The 24818-nt window shown below is 37.6% G+C and overlaps 1 protein-coding gene across 3 annotated transcripts in view; it reads left to right on the forward strand.

Annotated features, from left to right (window-relative positions):
• The window catches only part of COPG2 (COPI coat complex subunit gamma 2), a 129823-nt gene that overhangs the window by 55415 nt on the left and 49590 nt on the right, over nt 1-24818 (forward strand). For all 3 annotated transcript variants that reach the window (XM_032642459.1, XM_032642461.1, XM_032642460.1), the window contains 3 exons: nt 8337-8470; nt 9477-9544; nt 18184-18372. In XM_032642459.1, coding sequence (XP_032498350.1) covers nt 8337-8470; nt 9477-9544; nt 18184-18372 — 391 coding nt within the window. The remainder of the gene's footprint in view (nt 1-8336; nt 8471-9476; nt 9545-18183; nt 18373-24818) is intronic.

The following is a 24818-nucleotide window of genomic DNA, read 5'->3' on the forward strand; positions in this document are numbered from 1 at the left end:
TTGTCATTCTGTTTCAGATTTTTTCTTGTTTTCCATTTGATTTATTCTGGATACATGGGTTACTTAGAAATAAGTTGTTTAATTTCCAAATATTGGGGATTTCCTTTATTTTCTGTTGCTAATTTATAATTTACTTCAGTCGTGGTTGGGGAATATGCTTTGATGATTTCTATCCTTTTAAATGTATTGAGACTTACTTTATGACTGGCATTTAATCTGTCTTTGAGAACTGTCCATGTGCACTTGAAAAGAATGTATTTTATAGTCACTGGGTTGAATGTTCTAGGTTGAGTTGAGGAATTAAATTGTTCAGGTCCTCTATATCCCTGATGATTTTGTCTAGTTGTTCTATCAGCTATTGGGTAGGTATAGACATCTCCAGCTCTTATTGTTAAAAGATCTATTTCTCCTTTAGTGTTAAGTTTTTTTTTTTTCGTTTTTGTTTTTTGCGGTACGCAGGCCTCTCACTGCTGTGGCCCCTCCTGTCACGGAGCACAGGCTCTGGATGCACAGCCCAGTGGCCATGGCTCGTGGGCCCAGCCGCCCCGCGGTACGTGGGATCCTCCCGGACTGGGGCAGAAACCTGCACCCCTGCACTGGGAGCAGACTCCAACCACTGCGCCACCAGGGAAGCCCTAGTGTTAAGTTTTGCTTCATATATTTTGAGGCTCTGTTGTTAAGTGTGTATATGTTTATCATTGTTATATCATCCTGATGTACTGAGCAGCTTCTCATTATGTCTCTTTTTGTTTCTTGTAATATTTTGTCTTAAATTCTCTGTCTGATATTAATATAGCCACTCCTGATCTCTTATGATTAGTTTGCATGGCATATCTTTTCCCATCATTTTACTTTCATCTCATTTGTATCTTTGAATCTAATGTGTATCTCTTGTAGACGGCACATAGTTTGATCTTGCTTTTTTATCCTGTCTGGCAATCTCTATCTTTTGGTTGGGGTGTTTAGACCTTTCACATTTAATATAATTATTGACATGGTTGTATTTACCTTCACCATTTTGCTGTTTTTTCTATAGAAGTGTCTTTTTTGTTCCTCTCTTCCTCTTTGACTGCCTTCTTTTGTGTTAAATAAAATTTTCATTGAATCATTTTAATTTCTCTGTCAATATTTTTACTGTTTAAAAAGTTGTTTCTCGGGCTTCCCTGGTGGCGCAGTGGTTGGGGGTCTGTCAGCTGATGCAGGGGATGCGGGTTCGTGCCCCGGTCCGGGAGGATCCCACATGCCGCGGAGCGGCTAGGCCCGTGGGCCATGGCCGCTGGGCCTGCACGTCCAGAGCCTGTGCTCCACAACGGGAGAGACCGCAGCAGTGAGAGGCCCGCATACTGCAAAAAAAGAAAAAAAAAAGTTGTTTCTCTGGGGATTAGAATATGCATTTTAATTTACCATGATTTACTTCAGATTAAGACTAATTTAATTTTAGTAAAATATAGAATCTTTGCTCCAGTATAGTTCTGTTCTCTCCCTGCTCCTGTTTGCTATTATTGTCATGTATATTACATATATGAGCATTATCCAATAATGCAGTGTTATAATTATTTTTATATAATTTTATGTCCTTTAATTAGTTAAGAGAAATGAAAAAAATTATTTGTAGAATAATTTATATTAACTCATATTTACCATTTCTGGTGCTCTTTATTTCTCATTGATTATTCATGTCACTGGAGTCAGTCTTTCCATTTAACAGACTTCGTTTAGTATTTTTTATAAATCAGGTATGTTAGCAATACATTGTCTCAGTCACTGCTTATCTGGGCATGTCCTTTTATTAGCCTTCATTTTTGGAACATAGTTCTGCTGGATAGAGAATTTTTATCTTTTTATTTCAACACTTTGAATATGACATTCTCTATTTCATTGTTTCAGGTGAAAAGACACTAATTGTATTGTTGCTCCCCTGTACAATGTGATGAGTAGCTTTTATCTTGCTTCTGTCAAGATTTTCTCTTTGTCTTATGCTTTCAGCACTTTGATTATGGTGTGTCTATATTTGGATCTTTTTTTATTTTTCCAACTTGGGATTTGTTGAGCTTCTCAAGTGTGTAGATTAATATTTTTAACAAATTTTGGTAGTTTTTGGTCATTATTTCTCAGGATATTCCTTTTGTCCCTTTGTCTCTCTCCTTTCCTTCTGGGACTCCTATCGTGAAAATGTTGGTACACTTAGTCGTATTCCATAGGTCTCCAAGGCTCTGTTTTTTTTTTTTTCCTTCATTCTTTATTTTCCTCAGCTAGATTATCTCAGTTTAACCTATCCTCAAGTTTTCTGGCTTTTTCTACTGTCAGTGCAAATCAGCTGTTGAATTGCAGATTTGAATTTTTTATAAGTTGTTTCTGAACTCTCTCAGTTTTTTAAAAATTGAAGTACAGTTGATTTACACTACTGTGTTTCAGGTGTACAGCAAAGTGATTCATTCTTTTTTATGGCTGAGTAATTGTGTGTGTGTGTGTGTGTGTGTGTGTGTGTGTGTGTTTATTATATATATATGCATATTACCTCTTCTTTATCCATTCATCTGTTGATGGATACTTAGGTTGCTTCCATGTCTTGGCTGTTGTAAATAATGCTGCTATGAACATTGGGGTGCATGTATCTTTTCGAATTAGAGTTTTTGTCTTTTCTGGTTATATGCCCAAGAATAGGATTGCTGGATCATTTGGTAGCTCTATTTTTAGTTTTTTAAGGAAACTCCATACTGTTTTCCCTACTTACTGGTTGCACCAGTTTACATTCCCACCAACAGTGTAGGAGGGTTCCCTTTTCTCCACACCCTTTCCAGCATTTATTATTTATAGACTTTTTTTTTTTTTTTGCGGTACACATGCCTCTCACTGTTGTGGCTTCTCCCATTGCGGAGCACAGGCTCCGGATGCGCAGGCTCATCCGCCATGGCTCACGGGCCCAGCCGCTCTGCAGCATGTGGGGTCTTCCCGGACCTGGGCATGAACCCGTGTCCCCTGCATTGGCAGGCGGACTCTGAACCACTGCGCCACCAGGGAAGCCCTATTTATAGACTTTTTGATGATAGCCATTCTGACTGGTGTAAAGCGATACCTCCTTGTGGTTTTGATTTGCATTTAATTAGTGATATTGACCATCTTTTTTTTTTTTTTTTTTTGTGGTACGTGGGCTTCTCACTGTTGTGGCCTCTCCCGTTGCGGAGCACAGGCTCCGGACCCACAGGCTCAGCGGCCATGGCTCACGGGGCCAGCAGCTCTGCGGCATGTGGGATCCTCCCGGACTGGGGCACGAACCCGCGTCCCCTGCATCAGCAGGCGGACTCTCAACCACTGCGCCACCAGGGAAGCCCTTGACCATCTTTTCATATGCATGTTGGCCATCTGTATATCTTCTTTGGAAAAATGTCTATGTCATCTGCTCATTTTTTGATTGGGTTGTTTGTTTTTTTGATATTGAGTTTTATGAGCTGTTTTTATATTTTGGAAATTAACCCCTTGTCAGTCACATTGTTTGCAAATATTTTCTCACATTCTATAGGTTGTATTTTCATTTCGTTGATGGTTTCCTTTGCTATGCAGAAGCTTTTAAGTTTGATTAGGTCCCGTTTATTTTTGGGTTTTTTTCTATTGCCTTGGGAGACTGGTCTAAGAAAATATTGCTACTATTTATGTCAAAGAATGTTTTGCCTGTCTTCTAGGAGTTTTACGGTGTCACATCCTATATGTGTCTTTAAGGCATTTTGAGTTTATTTTTGTATATGATGTGAAGGAGTGTTCTAATTTCATTGATTTACAAATAGCTGTCCAGCTTTCCCAACACCATTTGCTGAAGGCACTGTGTTTTCTCCATTGTATATTCTTGCCTCCTTTGCTGAAGATTAATTGTATGGGTTTGTTTCTGGGCTCTCTATTCTGTTCCATTGATCTGTATGTCTGCTTTTGTGCCAATACCACAGTGTTTTGATTAGTGTAGCTTTGTAGTATTGTCTGAAGTCTGGGAGAGTTATACCTCCAGCTTTGTTCTTTTTCCTCAGAATTGCTTTGCCAATTCGGGGCCTTCTGTGATTCCATATAAATTTTAGGATTATTTGTTCTAGTTCTGTGAAAAATGTCATGGGTAATTTGATAGATATAGCATTAAATCTGTAGATTGCTTTCAGTAGTATGGCCATTTTAATAATATTAATTCTTCCGATCCAAGAGCGTGGGATATCTTTTCATTTCTGTGAATCATCTTCAGTTTCCTTTATCAGTGTTTTAGAGTTATCAGCATATAGGTCTTTCACCTCCTTGGTTAGGTTTATTCCTGTGTTTTTGTGTGTGTTTAGTGCGATTTTAAACTTTTTTTTTTTACTTTCTGATATTTCATTGTTACTGTAAAGAAATGCAGCAGATTTCTGTATATTAATCTTGTACCCTGCTACCTTGCTGAATTCATTTATTAGTTCTAATAGTTTTTGTGTGGAGTCTTTAGGGTTTTCTGTATAGAGTATTGTGTCATCTGCATATAATGACAATTTTACCTCTTCCCTTCCAATTTGGATACCTTTTATTTCTTTTTCTTGTCTGGTTGCTGAGGCTAGGACTTCCAAAAATATGTTGAATAGCAGTGGTAAGAGTGGGCACCCTTGTCTTGTTCCAGAATTTAGTGGGAAGGCTTTCGGCTTTTCACTGTTGAGTATTGTGTTGGCTCTGGGTTTGTCATAAATGGTTTTTATTATGTTGAGATGTATTCCCCCTATACTCACTTCAGTGAGAGTTTTCATCGTGAATGGGTGTTGAATTTTATCACATGCTTTTTCTACATCTATTGAGATGATCATGTGGTTTTTGTCGTTTCTTTTGTTGATGTGGTATATCACATTGATTGATTTGCATATGTTGAACCATCTTTGTGACCCTGGTAAGAATCCAACTTGATCATGGTGTATGATCCTTTATATGTGTTGTTGGAGTTGGCTTGCTTAAATTTTGTTGAGGATTTTTGCATCTCTATTTGTCAAAGATATTGGCCAGTAATTTTCTTTTATTTGTAGTGTCTTTGTTTTTGGTATCAGGGTGATGGTGGCTGCATAAACTGACTTTGGGAGTGTTTCCTCCTCTTAAATCTTTTGGAATAATTTGAGAAGGATAGGTATACGTTCCTCTTTGTATGTTTGGTTGAATTCCCCAGTTAAGCCATCTGGTCCTGGATTTTGTTTGTGGGGAGTTTTTTTAGTTTTTTTGTTTGTTTTTTATTACAGATTCTAGTTCACTTCTAGTGATTGGTCTGTTCAAATTATGTTTCTTCTTGATTCAATTCTGGCTATGTTTCTAAAACCTTTTCTGTTTCTTCTCGGTTGTTCAATTTGTTGGTTTATAACTGTTCATAGTATTTTCTTATGACTTTTTGTATTTCTGCAGTATTGGTTGTTTTTTCTCATTTCTTATTTTGTTTATTTGGGTCTTCTCTCTTTTCTTCTTGTTAGCCTGGCTAGAGGTTTGTCGATTTTGTTTATCCTTTCAAAAAAACCAGCTCTTGGTTTTATCGAGCTTTTCTATTGTTTTGATCTCTATTTTATTTATTTCCTCTCTGATCTTTATTATTTCCTTCCTTCTAATGACTTTGGCTTTTGTTTATTTTTCTTTTTTCTAATTCTTTTAGGTGGTAGGTTAGGTTATTTGCTTGAGATTTTACTTGTTGCTCAAGAAAGGCCTGTATCGCTCTGAATTTCCCTCTTTGAACTACTTCTGCTGCATCGCATAGATTTTGTAAGGTTGTGTTTTCATTGTCGTTTGTCTCGAGGTATTTTCTGATTTCCTCTTTGATTTCATTGTTGACTCATTGATTTTTTAGTAGGATGTTGTTTAGTCTCCGTGTGATTTTTTTTCCCATTTTTCTTTCTGTGGTTGATTTCTAGTTTGATACTGTTGTGGTCAGAAAAAATGCTTGAAATAATTTCTTCTTAAATTCATTGAGGCTTGTTTTGTGTCCTCATGTGTGGTCTATCCTAGAGAATGTTCCATGAGCACTTGAAAAGAATGTGTATTTTGTTTGTTTTTTGTTTTTGTTTTTTTTGGATGAAGTGTCCTGTAGATACCAATTAAGTACATCTGTTCTGTTGTGTCATTTAGGATCTCTCTTGCCTTATTGATTTTCTGTCTGAAAGATCTGTCCATTGATGTCAGTGGGGTGTTAAAGTCTCCTACTATTATTGTATTCCTGTCAATTTCTCCCTTTATGTCTGTTAGTATTTATTTTGTATATTTAGGTGTTCCTACATTGGGTGCATATATACGTTAACAAGTGTAATGTCCTCTTCTTGTATTAATCCCTTTATCATTATATAGTGTCCTTCTTTGTCTTTCTTTTTGGACTTTGTTTTAAAGTCTGTTTTGTCTGATACAAATATCGCTACTCCTGCTTTCTTATTGTTTCCATTTGCATGAAGTATCTTTTTCCATCCCCTCACTTTCAATCTATGTGTGACTTTTGCCCTAAAGTGAGTCTCTTGTAGGCAGCGTATTGTAGGTACTTGTTTTTTTATCTGAGCAGATTTGAAATTTTTATTCTAGTTATGCACTTTCCAAATCCAGAGTTTCTATTTGGTTCCTTTAAAAAAAAAAACAACTAATTTTTCCCTCTTTATTGATACTCTCTCTTGGGTGAGGCATGATTGTCATGCCTTTAACTTTTTAATTCCCTTTAATTCTTTAGATGTGGTTTCTTTTGCTTCTTTGAACATATTTATATTAGTTGACTTAAAGGCTTTGCCTAGTAAATCCAACATCTGGGCTCCCTCAAGAATAATTTCTATTGACTGCTTTTTTTCACTGTATATGGGCCATACCTCACTATTTCTTTGTGTGTCATAGCTTTTTGTCAAAAACTGGATATTTAATATACTGTGGTAACTGACAATCTTATTTCCCCCTTTCCATTCTCAGAGTTTGTTTTTGTTGCTGTTTGTTGTTGTTGTTTGTTTAGTGACTTTCCTGGACTAATTCTGCAGTCCTTATTCCTTGTCATGTGTGGCTACTGAAGTCTGCTTGGTTAGCTGAGTCTTCGGATAATGATTTGACAGATTTTCTTAAATGCTTTTGACCAACATGTCTCCCATCTTTTTTTCAGTGGGCATTTTGTGTGTTGGGGTATGCATAACTGTGCCTTAGTCTTCCCTTCCTAATTGTGCAGAAACTCAAAGTCAAGCATGGGTGAGAGGCTAGAGCTCTGTAAGCTCTTTCCTGGGTATTTGCACAGCCTTCTAGATCCCCAGGAATATGTCAGAAATTAAAGCCCCTTATGGGCATCTCATTTCTTAGATTTTCCTTTTAAGTTTTTTTGGCCAGACTCTTGTTTGCGCCAACTAGAATCAGTACCTGTGGCAACTGCAGTGTTAAGCAATTGCCGCTGTTTTTTGGAGACAAACCTCCTGGGGATAGGGCTTTCCTCACTGAGTGTCCTCAGAGTTAGATGAAATAAAAATTAGCTTCGGGGAATTCCCTGGTGGTCCAGTGGTTTGGACTCCACGCTTCCACTGCAGAGTGCATGGGCTTGACCCCTGGTTGGGGAACTGAGATCCCACATGCTGTGTAGTGTGGCCAAAAAATTAGCTTCATGAATGGGGCTTTTTTTAAGGAGCATCATTCAGGTCAAGTAGTGACAGTGCTCTGGGAACAGGGCTTTTGATGGTGCTCCAAATTCATCTGCCTCCTTCAGTGGCTACTAGGCTGCTGGCTTTCATAACTACTGTGGTTCTGAGGCCCAGGTTTCCAAGGCTACCATGAAGCTGGGAAGAGGGTATGAAATAGAGCAAGTTAAAATACCAGAAAGCTTACTGTTCTTATGAAGATTCAGCTGTTCCTCTTGAATAAATGTTCCTAGGATTGTTGCAATCCTTTAGCTAACTTCTAGTGTGCTGAAAAAGTTGATTTTGAAAATTTACACCAGTATTCTCATTGCTTTTATGGAGGAGTGTATTTTCAGAGGTCCTTCATTCATAATTCCAAAAGTGCTTCTCATTCTGTCTTTGCTTTTTTTAAAAAAAAAATTTTATTTATTTGGTCGCACCAGGTCTTAATTGCGGCTCGTGGGCTTGTTAGTTGCAGCTTGTGGGCTTGTTAGTTGCGGCTCACTGGCTCCTTAGTTGCAGCACACAGGCTCCTTAGTTGTAGCATATGAACTCTCAGTTGCGGCATGCATGTGGGATCTAATTCCCTGACCAGGGATTGAACCCAGGCCCCCTGCATTGGGAGCATGGAGTCTTAACCACTGTGCCACCAGGGAAGTCCCCCTGTCTGTGCATTTAGCCACTATGCACATTGTCTCTGTTCTTTATGATATCTAATTATGGCCTGTGTATATTTATTGTCAGCCATGAAAGTCCAGTCTTCGATTTCATTGAGAGCTGCTTGCGAAATAAACATGAAATGGTTATTTATGAAGCTGCTTCAGCTATCATCCATCTTCCTAACTGTACTGCAAGGGAGTTGGCACCTGCTGTTTCAGGTTAGTTGTATATTTGATAACTGGCTTTTGTTTATTTTCTTACGTTTTTGTTTTAAGTTCCATAGGTCTACAGAATAGGTATTTTTGAACCTTAGCTCTGTATATATAGTTTTTACATTTTGATACATAAATGGTTTATTTTAGCTGTTTTTTAGTTAAAATTGTACCTCCATATCCTTGGGTTCCACATCCCACCAATTCAACCCAATCGATTCACAGTTCGTTGAATCCTCAGATGTGGAACCTGCAAATACATACCAAGGGCTGATTGTGCTACACCATTTTATATAAGGGTCTTTAGCATCCCCAGATTTTGGTATCTGCTAGGCATCCTGGAAGGTCCGGGGTCCATTCCCCTGCAGATATGGAGGGGTGACTGTATTTCTTTTTCTGAAGTTATCATTTCCCCATATTAAAAAATTTAAGTTTTTACTTAGAAAACAAGTAACTTTAATGCCTTCAGTTTTCCATGTTTAAAAAACCCATTTATTCTTACAACCATAAATATTCCTACTCTTTAAATTCAGATATTAATGGGTATATTAACTTTTTTAGGAAAAAAAATAAACTTTGTTTCCTATATTTAAAGTTTTTATAGCTCAACAAAAAGTACTTTTTCTATTTTTGATGATGTATTTTTCATGTGAATTTTTTTTTCTTTTCTTTTCTTTTTTTTTTTTTGCGGTACGCGGGCCTCTCACTGTTGTGGCCTCTCCCATTGCGGAGCACAGGCTCCGGACATGCACGCTCAGCGGCCAAGGCTCACAGGCCCAGCCGCTCCGCGGCATGTGGGATCCTCCCAGACCGGGGCATAAACCCGCGTCCCCTGCATCGGCAGGTGGACTCTCAACCACTGCGCCACCAGGGAAGCCCCATGTGAATTTTTGATGCTGTCATCTAATTTCCTTATGCGTATTTTGAATGTGATTCTTCATGTACTGTATTTTCAGAAACGTGCTATATGTTGAAATGAGCTATGTTCACAGTGACCTTTTTTCTTTCCTAGTTCTTCAGCTTTTCTGTAGTTCTCCTAAGCCAGCTTTGAGATATGCAGCTGTGAGGACCTTGAACAAGGTAGGTGTTCCTTTGCTAACTATTGACTTGTATCAGTGTTCAATTGAGAAACATTAAATACGAAGCATTTGGCTTTCCGTCCAAGGTTAGTAGATATGATTTATGGGCTTCACTTCTGTAGCACCTCACTTGTATTTGCAGCTTTAGATGTGGCCATTTATACTATTATTCATGTGCTCAATAGCCACATGTAGTTAGTGACTATCATGTTAGACACTGCAGATATAGAATATTTCTATCATTGCAGGAAGTTCTCTTGGACAGTGTTGGTCTATAGCGACACTATCCAATAGAAATACTATGTGAGTCACATACGCAATTTTAAATTTTATTGTAACCACATTAAATTCTTTATGATGAGATTAATTTTAAACATATATTTTATTTACCCTAACATTTATAAAATTTATCAACGTGATCAGTATTAAATTATTAGAGATATATTTTACCTTCTGTTTTTCATACTAAGTCTTTGATATCTGGTGTATATTTTGTATTTACAGCATACCTCTGTTTGGAATAACCACATTTCAAAGGCTTAGTAGTCACATATGGTTATTGACTACCATATTGGACAGCATAAATCTAGAGGATAGAGTGCAGAAACACAGAATGAATTAAATAACTATAAAAGTTTTATTTTATTTATGTTTTTAAATATTTATGTGGCTGTGCTGGGTCTCAGTTGCGCCAGGCAGGCTTCTTAGTTGTGGCTTACCAGCTCCTTAGTTGCGGCTCACTGGCTTCCTAGTTGTGGCATGTGAACTCTTAGTTGTGGCATGCATGTGGGATCTAGTTCCCTGACCAGGGATCGAACCTAGACTCCCTGCATTGGGAGTGTGAAGTCCCAACCATTGTGCCACCAGGGAAGTCCCTAAAAATTTTAAATGAAAGTTTAATGTTGTAGAATAATGGTCTAGTGTAATATGTGGTCGACTAAATTAATTGTATTAACAACTGGAGGAGAGAAATTTAGAGCAGCCATGAAAGGAGGCTTTATAGAACAATATGAATTCTATTTTGAAGAGTTGATATTGGTCCACATTCCATCATCTATAATCTTGGGACCAGATGTATCTCAGAAATCAGTATTTTGAGAATTTTAGAGAGGTAATATGGTGCCATCTCTTATATTAATACTAACCCCTTTGGGCCTAGAGCAGTTAGACACATTAGACATGTTAATATTTCTGCTTTATACACATGACTATCCTCATTACATGGAATAAATTAAAACTTAGTCTTACATTAGTTTGGGTCATTTTTTGCTGTTAAGTGAATTCTGATGGCAATATTTTGCTGAGTTCTCAAAATTTTAGCATTATGGGTAAAGGATTCTATACCAGTATTGGATTAGGCAGAGAGGCAAACATCATCAACAAAAGCAAAGAAGCAGGACAATGACAGACATGTTTTAGTGACCGTGAGCAATCCAGTTTGGTTGCAGTTTGCTTGCTTAAATACAGAAGTGTTTTATAAGTGGTAAGATATTACATTTAAGTGTTTTCGAGTAGTGTTTATCATTCTAGGTCCTACTCTCAGATACTCTAAAATCTAGTAGAATAGATAACCATGAACACATGTACTTAAGGACGAACAGGCCAACTGTAATAAAAGACAGACTATGATATTGTTATAAAGGTTATAGAAACCTAGGAAGATAAAGTGCTGTGCTATACTGTAACTAGCAGTTAATCATTTATCAAATGATATATCGTATCTTATTTATTACAAACATTCATCTTGAAACAATTGCCTTTTAATGTATGTTGTCCCATTTAGATTTTAAAAAGCCATTTACCTTAATTAAAATTTCTGCCCAGTCCCTCCCATCAAGCCTCTTAGATAGCCTCATCCACCAGAGGGCAGAGAGCAGAAGCAAGAAGAACTACAGTCCTGCAGCCTGTGGAACAAAAACCACATTCACAGAAAAATACACAAGATGAAAAGGTAGAGGGCTATGTACCAGATGAAGGAACAAGATAAAACCCAAGAAAAACAACTAAATTAAGTGGAGATAGGCAACCTTCGAGAAAAAGAACTCAGAGTAATGATAGTGAAGATGATCCAGGACCTCAGAAAAACAATGGAGGCAAAGAATGAGAAGATGCAAGAAATGTTTAACAAAGACCTAGAAGAATTAAAGAACAGACAAACAGAGATGAACAATACAATAACTGAAATGAAAACTACACAAGAAGGAGTCAATAACAGAATAACTGAGGCAGAAGAATGGATAAGTGACCTGGAAGACAGAATGGTGGAATTCACTGCTGCAAAACAGAATAAAGAAAAAAGAATGAAAAGAAATGAAGACAGCCTAAGAGACCTCTGGGACAACATTAAACGCAACAACATTCGCATTATAGGGGTCCCAGAAGGAGAAGAGAGAAAGGACCAGAGAAAATATTTGAAGAGATAATAGTTGATAACTTACCTAACATGGGAAAGGAAATAGCCACCCAAGTCCAGAAAGCACAGAGAGTCCCATATAGGATAAACCCAAGGAGAAACACGCTGAGGCACATAGTAATCAAATTGGCAAAAATTACAGACAAAGAAAAATTACTGAAAGCAGCAAGGGAAAAACGACAAATAACATACAAAGGAACTCCCATAAGGTTAACAACTGATTTCTCAGCAGAAACTCTACAAGCCAGAAGGGAGTGGCATGATATACTTAAAGTGATGAAAGGGAAGAACTCACAACCAAGATTACTCTACCTGGCAAGAATCTCATTCAGATTCGATGGAGAAACTAAAACGTTTGCAGATAAGCAAAAGCTGAGAGAATTCAGCACCACCAAACCAGCTCTACAGCAAATGCTAAAGGAACTTCTCTAAGTGGGAAACAAAAGAGGAGAAAAGGACCTACAAAAACAAACCCAAAACAATTAAGAAAATGGTCATAGGAACATACATATCAATAATTACCTTAAATGTGAATGGATTAAATGCTCCAACCAAAAGACAAAGGCTTGCTGAATGGATACAAAAACAAGACCCATATATATGCTGTCTACAAGAGACCCACTTCAGACCTAGGGACACATACAAACTGAAAGTGAGGGGATGGAAAAAGATATTCCATGCAAATGGAAATCAAAAGAAAGCTGGAGTAGCAATACTCATATCAGATAAAATAGACTTTAAAATAAGAATGTTACAAGAGACAAGGAAGGACACAACATAATGATCAAGGGATCAATCCAAGAAGAAGATATAACAATTATAAATATACATGCACCCAACATAGGAGCACCTCAATACATAAGGCAAGTGCTAACAGCTATAAAAGAAGAAATCAACAGTTAACGCAATAATAGTGGGGGACTTTAACACCTCACTTACACCAATGGACAGATCATCCAAAATGAAAATAAATAAGGAAACATAAGCTTTAAGTGACACAGTAGACCAGATAGATTTAATCGATATTTATAGGACATTCCATCCAAAAACAGCAAGATTACACTTTCTTCTCAAGTGCACACAGAACATTCTCCAGGATGTATCACATCTTGGGTCACAAATCAAGCCTCAGTAAATTTAAGAATATTGAAATTATATCAAGCATCTTTTCTGACCACAGCGCTATGAGATTAGAAATGAATTACAGGGGAAAAACGTAAAAAACACAAACACATGGAGGCTAAACAATACGTCACTGAATAACCAAGGGATCACTGAATAAATCAAAAAAGAAATTTAAAAATACCTAGAGACAAATGACAATGAAAACACGATGATCCAAAACCTATGGGATGCAGCAAAAGCAGTTCTAAGAGGGAAGTTTATAGCTACACAAGCCTACCTCAAGAAACAAGAAAAATCTCAAAAAAGCAATCTAACCTTACACCTAAAGGAACGAGAGAAAGAAGAATAAACAAAACCCAAAGTTTGCAGAAGGAAAGAAATCATAAAGATAAGAGCAGAAATAAATGAAGTAGAAACAAAGAAAACAATAGCAAAGATCAATAAAACTAACAGCTGGTTGTTTGAGAAGATAAACAAAATAGATAAACCATTAGCCAGACTCATCAAGAAAAAGAGGGAGAGGACTCAAGTCAATAAAATTAGAAATGAAAAAGGAGAAGTTACAACAGACACCACAGAAATACAAAACATCCTAAGAGACTACTACAAGCAACTCTATGCCAATAAAATGGACAACCTGGAAGAAATGGACAAACTCTTAGAAAGGTATAACCTTCCAAGACTGAACCAGGAAGAAACAGAAAATATGAAAAGACCAATCACAAGTAATGAAATTGAAACTGTGATTAAAAATCTTCCAACATGACTTCCCTGGTGGCGCAGTGGTTGAGAGTCCGCCTGCCGATGTGGGGGACACGGGTTCGTGCCCCGGTCCGGGAAGATCCCACGTGCCGCGGAGCAGCTGGGCCGTGAGCCATGGCCGCTTAGCCTGCATGTCCAGAGCCTGTGCTCCTCAACGGGAAAGGCCACAACAATGAGAGGCCCACATACTGCAAAAAAAAAAAAAAAAAAAAAAAAAATCTTCCAACAAACAAAAGTCCTGGACCAGATGGCTTCACAGGTGAATTCTATCAAACATTTAGAGAAGAGCTAACACCCATCCTTCTCAAACTCTTCCAAAAACTTGCAGAGGAGGGAACACTCCCAAACTCATTCTGGGAGGCCACCATCACCCTGATACCAAAACCAGACAAAGATACTACAAAAAAAGAAAACTATAGACCAATATCACTGATGAATATAGATGCAAAAATCCTCAACAAAATATTAGCAAACAGAATCCAACAACACATTAAAAGGATCATACACCATAATCAAGTGGGGTTTATTCCAGGAATGCAAGAATTCTTAAATATATGCAAATCAATCAATGTGATACACCATATTAACAAATTGAAGAATAAAAACCGTATGATCATCTCAATAGATGCAGAAGAAGCTTTTGCCAGAATTCAACACCCATTTATGATAAAAACTCTCCAGAAAGGGCATAGAGGGAACCTACCTCAATATAATAAAGGCCATATATGACAAACCCACAGCAAACATCATTCTCAATGGTGAAACACTGAAAGCATTTCCTCTAAGATCAGGAACAAGACAAGGATGTCCACTCTCACCACTATTATTCAACATAGCTTTGGAAGTCCTAGCCACGGCAATCGGAGAAGAAAAAGAAATAAAAGGAATACAAACTGGAAAAGAAGTAAAACTGTCACTGTTTGCAGATGACATGATACTATACATAGAGAATCCTAAAAATGCCACCAGAAAACTACTAGAGCTAATCAATGAATTTGGTAAAGTTGCAGGATACAAAATTAATGCACAGAAATCTCTTGCATTCCTATACACTAATGATGAAAAATCTGAAAGAGAAATTAAGGAAACAGTCCCATTTACCATTGCAACATAAAGAATAAAATACTTAGGAATAAACCTACCTAGGGAGACAGAAGACCTGTATGCAGAAAACTGTAAGACACTGATGAAAGAAATTAATGATGATACCAACAGATGGTGAGATATACCATGTTCTTGGATTGGAAGAATCAATATTGTGAAAATGACTATACTACCCAAACCAATCTACAGATTCAATGCAATCCCTATCAAATTACCAGTGGCATTTTTTATGTAACTAGTACAAAGTAATCTTAAAATTTTGTGGAGACACAAAAGACCCTGAATAGCCAAAGCAGTCGTGAGGGAAAACAACAGAGCTGGAGGAATCAGACTCCCTGACTTCAGACAATACTACGAAGCTACAGTAATCAAGACAATATCGTACTGGCACAAGAAAAGAAACATAGATCAATGGAACAAGATAGAAAGCCCAGAGATAAACCCACACACCTATGGTCAACTAACCTATGACAAAGGAGGCAAAGATATACAATGGAGAAACGACAGTCACTTCAATAAGTGGTGCTGAGAAAACTGCACAGCTACATGTAAAAAAATGAAATTAGAACACTCCCTAACACCATACACAAAAATAAACACAAAATGGATTCGAGGTCTTCCCTGGTGGTGTAGTGGTTGAGAGTCTGCCTGCCGCTGCAGGGGACATGGGTTCATGCCCCGGTCCGGGAGGATCTCACATGCCACAGAGCGGCTGGGCCCGTGAGCCATGGCTGCTGAGCCTGCACATCCGGGGCCTGTGCTCCGCAATGGGAGAGGCCACAACAGTGAGAGGCCCGTGTACTGCCAAAAAAAAAAAAAAATGGATTGGAGACCTAAATGTAAGATCGGACACTATAAAACTCTTTAGAGGAAAACATAGGAAGAATACTCTTTGACATAAATCATAGCAAGATATTTTTTGATCCACGTCCTAGAGTAATGGAAATAAGCACAAAAATAATCAAATGGGACCTAATGAAACTTCAAAACTTTTTGCACAGCAAAGGAAACCATAAACAAGACGAAAAGACAACCCTCGGAATGGGAGAAAATATTCACAAACGCATCAATGGACAAAGGATTAATCTCCAAAATATATAAACAGCTCATGCAGCTCAATATTAAAGAAACAAACAACCCAATCCAAAAATGGGCAGAAGACCTAAATAGACCTTTCTCCAAAGGAAACATACACATGGCCAAGAAGCACATGAAAAGCTGCTCATCACTAATTATTAGAGAAATGCAAATCAAAACCACAGTGAGGGATCAGCTCACACCAGTTCAAACACACATCATCAGAAAATCTACAAACAAATGCTGGAGAGGGTGTGGAGAAAAGGGAGCCCTCTTGCACTGTTGGTGGGAATGTAAATTGATACAGCCACTATGGAGAACAGTATGGAGGTTCCTTAAAAAACTAAAACTAGAATTACCATATGATCCAGCAATCCCACTACTGGGCATATACCCAGAGAAAACCATAATTCAAAAAGACACATGCACCCCAATGTTTATGGCAGCACTATTTATAATAGCCAGGCATAGAAGCAACCTAAATGCCCATCTACAGAGGAATGGATAAAGAAGATGTACATATATACAATGGAATATTACTCAGCCAGAAAAAGGAACAAAATTGAGTCATTTGTTGAGACGTGGATGGATCTAGAGACTGTCTAGAGAGAGTGAAGTAAGTCAGAAAGAGAAAAACAAATATTGTATATTAACGCATATATGTGGAACCTAGAAAAATGGTACAGATGATCCGGTTTGCAGGGTAGAAGTTGAGACACAGATGTAGAGAACAAACATGGAAACCAAGGGGGGAGAACTGCGGTGGGTTGGGGATGGTGGTGTGCTGAATTGGGCGATTCGGATTGACATGTATACACTGATGTGTATAAAATTGATAACTAATAAGAACCTGCAGTATAAAAAAATAAACAAATAGAAAATACTAAACTTTCTTTGGGTTATTTATATGGAAATATGTTAATATAAATGTTTCAAACATTACATGAAATTTCTAAAAATCTTATATGTTCTGGTATAATGTTATAAGTCATAATTCTAGTTATTACTTTAAAATGTGTATCTCAGAAATAACTAAATTTCCTTGTCAATTGCATTGTTATGAACTTTCATCAAATCTTTAACCGTGGTCATTTTTAAAAAATTAATTTATTTATTTTTAGGGTGCTGTTGTGTCTTCATTTCTGTGCAAGGGCTTTCTCTAGTTGTGGCAAGCAGGGGCCACTCTTCATCGCGGTACGTGGGCCTCTCACTATTGCGGTCTCTCTTGTTGCGGAGCACAGGCTCCAGACGCACAGGATCGGTAGTTGTGGCTCACGGGCCTAGTTGCTCTGTGGCATGTGGGATCTTCCCAGACCAGGGCTCGAACCCGTGTCCCCTGCATTAGCAGGCAGATTCTCAACCAGTGCGCCACCAGGGAAGCCTCAACCGTGGTCATTTTTAAGTCTTTTGTCATTTACAGACAGTTCTGGGTGTACTCTGATGCTTTCACTAACATGTTCCTATAAAAGAGTTTCATCTTCAAGGAATTCATGGAAAAGACTCTGACAAGTACAGGTTTCTGGTAACTGACTATACGGCTGAACTGAATGAATAAGCATTTTCAGAACTCTAATGGAAAACTGATGAATTCATAAAAGTGCTAACAAGATCAAGATAAAAAAAAAATTAATTACATGAGACTGAGTGAACTGAAGAGGATGATCATAATTTTTGTGACTTTCTGTTTGAATAATAAAAAAAAAATCCCACAAGGATTCAGAGGCAAAAAATATACAAATCAATTTTCACTGCAAAGTAAAGGAGCTGTTACAGTGGAGGATTACTGGACTGAATGTCAATATTATGACATAGTATGAGTGTGTTTCATGTTTGGTAATTGCAATCATTGTTGCTTTTGTTGTGGTCATCCATTTACAATGCTTGGTGTCAGTTTATTTATCTCTTGTAAAAAGAAAATACAGTGTGTGTGTGAGTTGTGAAAAAAAAAAGGGAAACTTTTAAATTCCTGATTCTGGTTTTGCACAACTGTATAATTAATGGTGACTATCATATTATAAGGGGAGGCCCAAATAGAAGTTACAAATAAAGGAAATAAAATTCCATATAAAAAATTTTCTATTTTCGTCTTCTTTTATTTTTTAAAGTTCTGGTCTTTATCAGTAGCAATTCGCTGAATTTTTTTCATGCCCTTTGGCCAGGTGGCAATGAAGCACCCCTCTGCTGTTACTGCCTGCAATCTGGACTTAGAAAACTTGATCACAGACTCAAACAGAAGCATTGCTACACTGGCCATTACTACACTCCTCAAAACAGGAAGTGAGAGCAGTGTGGACAGGCTTATGAAGCAGATATCATCCTTTGTGTCTGAAATCTCAGATGAGTTCAAGGTAAGAGTTTAAATATGAGCATGTTTTCTCCCAGTCTCTGGCTTCCCTATTTCATTTCTTTTTTTTTAAATTTCAATAAATTTTATTTGCTTTTTAAAAATATAAATCTTATTAAAAATAGAGATGTACATGACATATATATATGAAGAATATAAATAAATCACCTAAAAAACAGCTACAAATTATCCACAATCTCAATACCCAAGAACAACTTTATGATATTTGTTAAACATGATTCCAAATATAGCTCTGTATATGTGCAGTTGGGTAAATGAATAGCTAGATATATTCAGAAAAAAATTAAGAGAAATATAATCATACTATGCATAGTGTTTTAAAATTAACAATATAAAAATATATTTTGAACTTTAAAAAGGAAAATAATTAAAACTGAAGTTAATTGTGAACTTCAAATAAGTATTTCTTTACGCAAGACAATTTTTTTCTTTTTTATTTAAACATTTTTATCAAGAAGGCACATTTTTTTAATACAGCAGGTTTTATTAGTCATCAGTTTTATACACACCAGTGTATACGTGTCAATCCCAATCGCCCAATTTATCACACACACCCCCCACCCCCGCATGGCTTTCCCCCTTGGTGTCCATACGTTTGTTCTCTAATTTCTGCCCTGCAAACTGGTTCGTCTGTACCATTTTTCTAGGTTCCACATATATGCGTTAATAAACGATATTTGTTTTTCTCTTTCTGACTTACTTCACTCTGTATGACACTCTCTAGATCCATCCACGGCTCAACAAATGACCCAATTTCATTCCTTTTTATGGCTGAGTAATATTCCATTGTATATATGTACCACATCTTCTTTATCCATTCCTCTGTAGATGGGCATTTAGGTTGATTCCATAACCTGGCTATTGTAAACAGTGCTGCAATGAACATTGGGGTGCATGTGTCTTTTTGAATTATGGTTTTCTCTGGGTATATGCCCAGTAGTGGGATTGCTGGATCATATGATAATACTAGTTTTAGTTTTTTAAGGACCCTCCATACTGTTCTCCATAGTGGCTGTATCAATTTACATTCCCACCAACAGTGCAAGAGGGCTCCCTTTTCTCCACACACTCTCCAGCATTTGTTGTTTGTAGATTTTCTGATAATGTGCATTCTAACTGGTGTGAGGTGATATCTCATTGTAGTTTTGATTTGCATTTCTCTAATAATTAGTGATGAGCAGCTTTTCATGCGCTTCTTGGCCATCTGTATGTCTTTTTTGGAGAAAGGTCTATTTAGGTCTTCTGCCCATTTTGGATTGAGTGTTTGTTTTTTAATATTGAGCTGCATGAGCTGTTTATATATTTTGGAGATTAATCCTTTGTCCGTTGCTTCATTTGCAAATATTTTCTCCCATTCTGAGGGTTGTTTATTCATCTTGTTTATGGTTTCCTTTGCTGTGCAAAAGCTTTGAAGTTTCATTAGGTCCCATTTGTTTATTTTTGTTTTTATTTCCATTACCCTAGGAGGGAGATCCAAAAAAATCTTGCTGTAATTTATGTCAAAGAGTGTTCTTCCTAGTTTTCCTCTAAGAGTTTTATAGTGTCCAGTCTTACATTTAGGTCTCTAATCCATTTTGAGTTTATTTTTGTGTATGGTGTTAGGGAGTGTTCTAATTTCATTCTTTTACATGTAGCTGTCCAGTTTCCCCAGCACCACTTATTGAAGAGACTGTCTTTTCTCCATTTTATATCCTTGCCTCCTTTGTCATAGGTTAGTTGACCATAGGTGCATGGGTTTATCTCTGGGTTTTCTATCTTGTTCCATTGATCAGTGTTTCTTTTCTTGTGCCAGTACCATGTTGTCTTGATTACTGTAGCTTTGTAGTATAGTCTGAAGTCAGGGAGTCCGATTCCTCCAGCTCCGTTTTATCCCCTCAAGACTGCTTTGGCTATTCGGGGTCTTTTGTGTCTCCATACAAATTTTAAGATTACTTTGTTCTAGTTATGTGAAAAATGCCATTGGTAATTTGATAGGGATTACATTGAATCTGTAGATTGGTTTGGGTAGTATAGTCATTTTCACAATATTGATTCTTCCAATCCAAGAACATGGTATATCTCACCATCTGTTGGTATCATCTTTAATTTCTTTCATCAGTGTCTTATAGTTTTCTGCATACAGGTCTTCTGTCTTTCTAGGTAGGTTTATTCCTAAGTATTTTATTCTTTATGTTGCAGTGGTAAGTGGGAGTGTTTCCTTAATTTCTCTTTCAGATTTTTCATCATTAGTGTATAGGAATGCAAGAGATTTCTGTGCATTAATTTTGTATCCTGCAACTTTACCAAATTCATTGATTAGCTCTAGTAGTTTTCTGGTGGCATTTTTAGGATTCTCTATGTATAGTATCATGTCATCTGCAAACAGTGACAGTTTTACTTCTTCTTTTCCAGTTTGTATTCCTTTTATTTCTTTTTTCTTCTCCAATTGCCGTGGCTAGGACTTCCAAAGCTATGTTGAATAATAGTGGTGAGAGTGGACATCCTTGTCTTGTTCCTGATCTTAGAGGAAATGCTTTCAGTGTTTCACCATTGAGAATGATGTTTGCTGTGGGTTTGTCATATATGGCCTTTATTATATTGAGGTAGGTTCCCTCTATGCCCTTTCTGGAGAGTTTTTATCATAAATGGGTGTTGAATTCTGGCAAAAGCTTTTTCTGCATCTATTGAGATGATCATATGGTTTTTATTCTTCAGTTTGTTAATATGGTGTATCACATTGATTGATTTGCGTATATTTAAGAATCCTTGCATCCCTGGGATAAGTCCCACTTGATCATGGTGTATGATCCTTTTAATGTGTTGTTGGATTCTGTTTGCTAATATTTTGTTGAGGATTTTTGCATCTATATTCATCAGTGATATTGGTCTATAGTTTTCTTTTTTTGTAGTATCTTTGTCTGGTTTTGGTATCAGGGTGATGGTGGCCTCCCAGAATGAGTTTGGGAGTGTTCCCTCCTCTGCAAGTTTCTGGAAGAGTTTGAGAAGGATGGGTGTTAGCTCTTCTCTAAATGTTTGATAGAATTCACCTGTGAAGCCATCTGGTCCCGGACTTTTGTTTGTTGGAAGATTTTTAATCACAGTTTCAATTTCATTACTTGTGACTGGTCTTTTCATATTTTCTGTTTCTTCCTGGTTCAGTCTTGGAAGGTTATATCTTTCTATGAATTTGTCCATTTCTTCCAGGTTGTCAATTTTTTTGGCATAGAGTTGCTTGTAGTAGTCTCTTAGGATGTTTTGTATTTCTGTGGTGTCTGTTGTAACTTCTCCTTTTTCATTTCTAATTTTATTTTTTTGAGTCCTCTCCCTCTTTTTCTTGATGAGTCTGGCTAATGGTTTATCTATTTTGTTTATCTTCTCAAACAACCAGCTGTTAGTTTTATTGATCTTTGCTATTGTTTTCTTTGTTTCTACTTCATTTATTTCTGCTCTAATCTTTATGATTTCTTTCCTTCTGCAAACTTTGGGTTTTGTTTATTCTTCTTTCTCTCGTTCCTTTAGGTGTAAGGTTAGATTGCTTTTTTGAGATTTTTCTTGTTTCTTGAGGTAGGCTTGTGTAGCTATAAACTTCCCTCTTAGAACTGCTTTTGCTGCATCCCATAGGTTTTGGATCATCGTGTTTTCATTGTCATTTGTCTCTAGGTATTTTTTGATTTCCTCTGATTTCTTCAGTGATCTCTTGGTTATTTAGTAACGTATTGTTTAGCCTCTGTGTGTGTGTTTTTTTTACAATTTTTCCCCTGTAATTCATTTCTAATCTCATAGCGCTGTGGTCAGAAAAGATGCTTGATATGATTTCAATATTCTTAAATTTACTGAGGCTTGATTTGTGACCCAGGATGTGATACATCCTGGGGAATGTTCTGTGTGCACTTGAGAAGAAAGTGTAATCTGCTGTTTTTGGATGGAATGTCCTATAAATATCGATTAAATCTATCTGGTCTACTGTGTCACTTAAAGCTTATGTTTCCTTATTTATTTTCATTTTGGATGATCTGTCCATTGGTGTAAGTGAGGTGTTAAAGTCCCCCACTATTATTGCGTTAACTGTTGATTTCTTCTTTTATAGCTGTTAGCACTTGCCTTATGTATTGAGGTGCTCCTATGTTGGGTGCATGTATATTTATAATTGTTATATCTTCTTCTTGGATTGATCCCTTGATCATTATGTTGTGTCCTTCCTTGTCTCTTGTAACATTCTTATTTTAAAGTCTATTTTATCTGATATGAGTATTGCTACTCCAGCTTTCTTTTGATTTCCATTTGCATGGAATATCTTTTTCCATCCCCTCACTTTCAGTTTGTATGTGTCCCTAGGTCTGAAGTGGTCTCTTGTAGACAGCATATATATGGGTCTTGTTTTTGTATCCATTCAGCAAGCCTTTGTCTTTTGGTTGGAGCATTTAATCCATTCACATTTAAGGTAATTATTGATATGTATGTTCGTATGACCATTTTCTTAATTGTTTTGGGTTTGTTTTTGTAGGTCCTTTTCTCCTCTTTTGTTTCCCACTTAGAGAAGTTCCTTTAGCATTTGTTGTAGAGCTGGTTTGGTGGTGCTGAATTCTCTCAGCTTTTGCTTATCTGTAAACATTTTAGTTTCTCCACCAAATCTGAATGAGATCCTTGCTGGTAGAGTAATCTTGGTTGTGGGTTCTTCCCTTTCATCACTTTAAGTATATCATGCCACTCCCTTCTGGCTTGTAGAGTTTCTGCTGAGAAATCAGCTGTTAACCTTATGGGAGTTCCCTTGTATGTTTTTTGTCGTTTTTCCCTTGCTGCTTTCAGTAATTTTTCTTTGTCTGTAATTTTTGCCAATTTGATTACTATGTGTCTTGGCATGTTTCTCTTTGGGTTTATCCTGCCTGGGACTCTCTGTGCTTCCTGGACTTGGGTGGCTATTTCCTTTCCCATGTTAGGGAAGTTTTCAACTATTATCTCTTCAAATATTTTCTCTGGTCCTTTCTCTCTTCTGTTTCTGGGACCCGTATAATGCGAATGTTGTTGCGTTTAATGTTGTCCCAGAGGTCTCTTAGGCCGTCTTCATTTCTTTTCATTCTTTTTTCTTTATTCTGTTTTGCAGCAGTGAATTCCACCATTCTGTCTTCCAGGTCACTTATCCATTCTTCTGCCTCAGTTATTCTGTTATTGACTCCTTCTTGTGTAGTTTTCATTTCAGTTATTGTATTGTTCATCTCTGTTTGTTTGTTCTTTAATTCTTCTAGGTCTTTGTTAAACATTTCTTGCATCTTCTCAACCTTTGACTCCATTGTTTTTCCGAGGACCTGGATCATCTTCACTATCATTATTCTGAATTCTTTTTCTTGAAGGTTGCCTATCTCCACTTAATTTAGTTGTTTTTCTTGGGTTTTATCTTGTCCCTTCATCTGGTACATAGCGCTCTGCCTTTTCATCTTGTGTATTTTTCTGTGAATGTGGTTTTTGTTCCACAGGCTGCAGGATTGTAGTTCTTGCTTCTGCTGTCTGCCCTGTGGTAGATGAGGCTATCTAAGAGGCTTGTGCTAGTTTCCTGATGGGAGGGACTGGTGGTGGGGAGAGCTGACTGTTTCTGTGTTGGGCAGAGCTCAGTAAAACTTTAATCCTCTTGACTGTTGAGGGGTGGGGCTGGGTTCCCTCCCTGTTGTTTGTTTTGCCTGAAGCCACCCAACACTGGAGCCTACCTGGGCTCTTTGGTGGGGCTAATGGCAGACTCTGGGAGGGCTCACGCCAAGGAGTACTCCCAGAACTTCTGCTGCCAGTGTCCTTGTCCCCATGGTGATCTACAGCACCCACCTCCTTTACAGGAGACCCTACAACACTAGCAGGCAGGTCTGGTTCAGTCTCCCCTGGCGTCACTGCTCCTTCCCCTGGGTCCCGTTGCACACACTACTTTGTGTGTGCCCTCCAAGAGTGAAGTCTCTGGTTCCCCCAGTCCTGTCAAAGTCCTGCAGTCAAATCCCACTAGCTTTCAAAGTCTAATTCTCTAGGAATTCCTCGTCCCGTTGCCGGACCCCCAGGTTGGGAAGCCTGACATGGGGCTCCACCTTCACTCCAGTTGGTGGACTTCTGTGGTTTAAGTGTTCTCCAGTTTGTGAGTCACCCACCCAGCAGTTATGGGATTTGATTTTACTGTGATTGCGTCCCTCCTACCACCTCATTGTGGCTTCTCCTTTGTCTTTGGATGTGGGTTATCTTTTTTGGTGAGTTCCAGTGTCTTCCTGTCAGTGATTGTCCAGCAGCTAGTTGTGATTCTGGTGTTCTCACAAGAGGCAGTAAAAACACGTCCTTCTACTCCGCCATCTTGTTTTAGTTCCCTATTTCGTTTCTTAACAGTGTCTTTTGATGAGCAGAAGTTTTAAATTTTTATGAAGTCTAATTTATTAATTTTTTTCCTTCACAGTTATTGCTTCCTGTGTCCTAAAAATCTTTTGT

Source organism: Phocoena sinus, chromosome 9 (assembly GCF_008692025.1).
Source record: "Phocoena sinus isolate mPhoSin1 chromosome 9, mPhoSin1.pri, whole genome shotgun sequence".
Lineage (NCBI taxonomy): Eukaryota > Metazoa > Chordata > Mammalia > Artiodactyla > Phocoenidae > Phocoena > Phocoena sinus.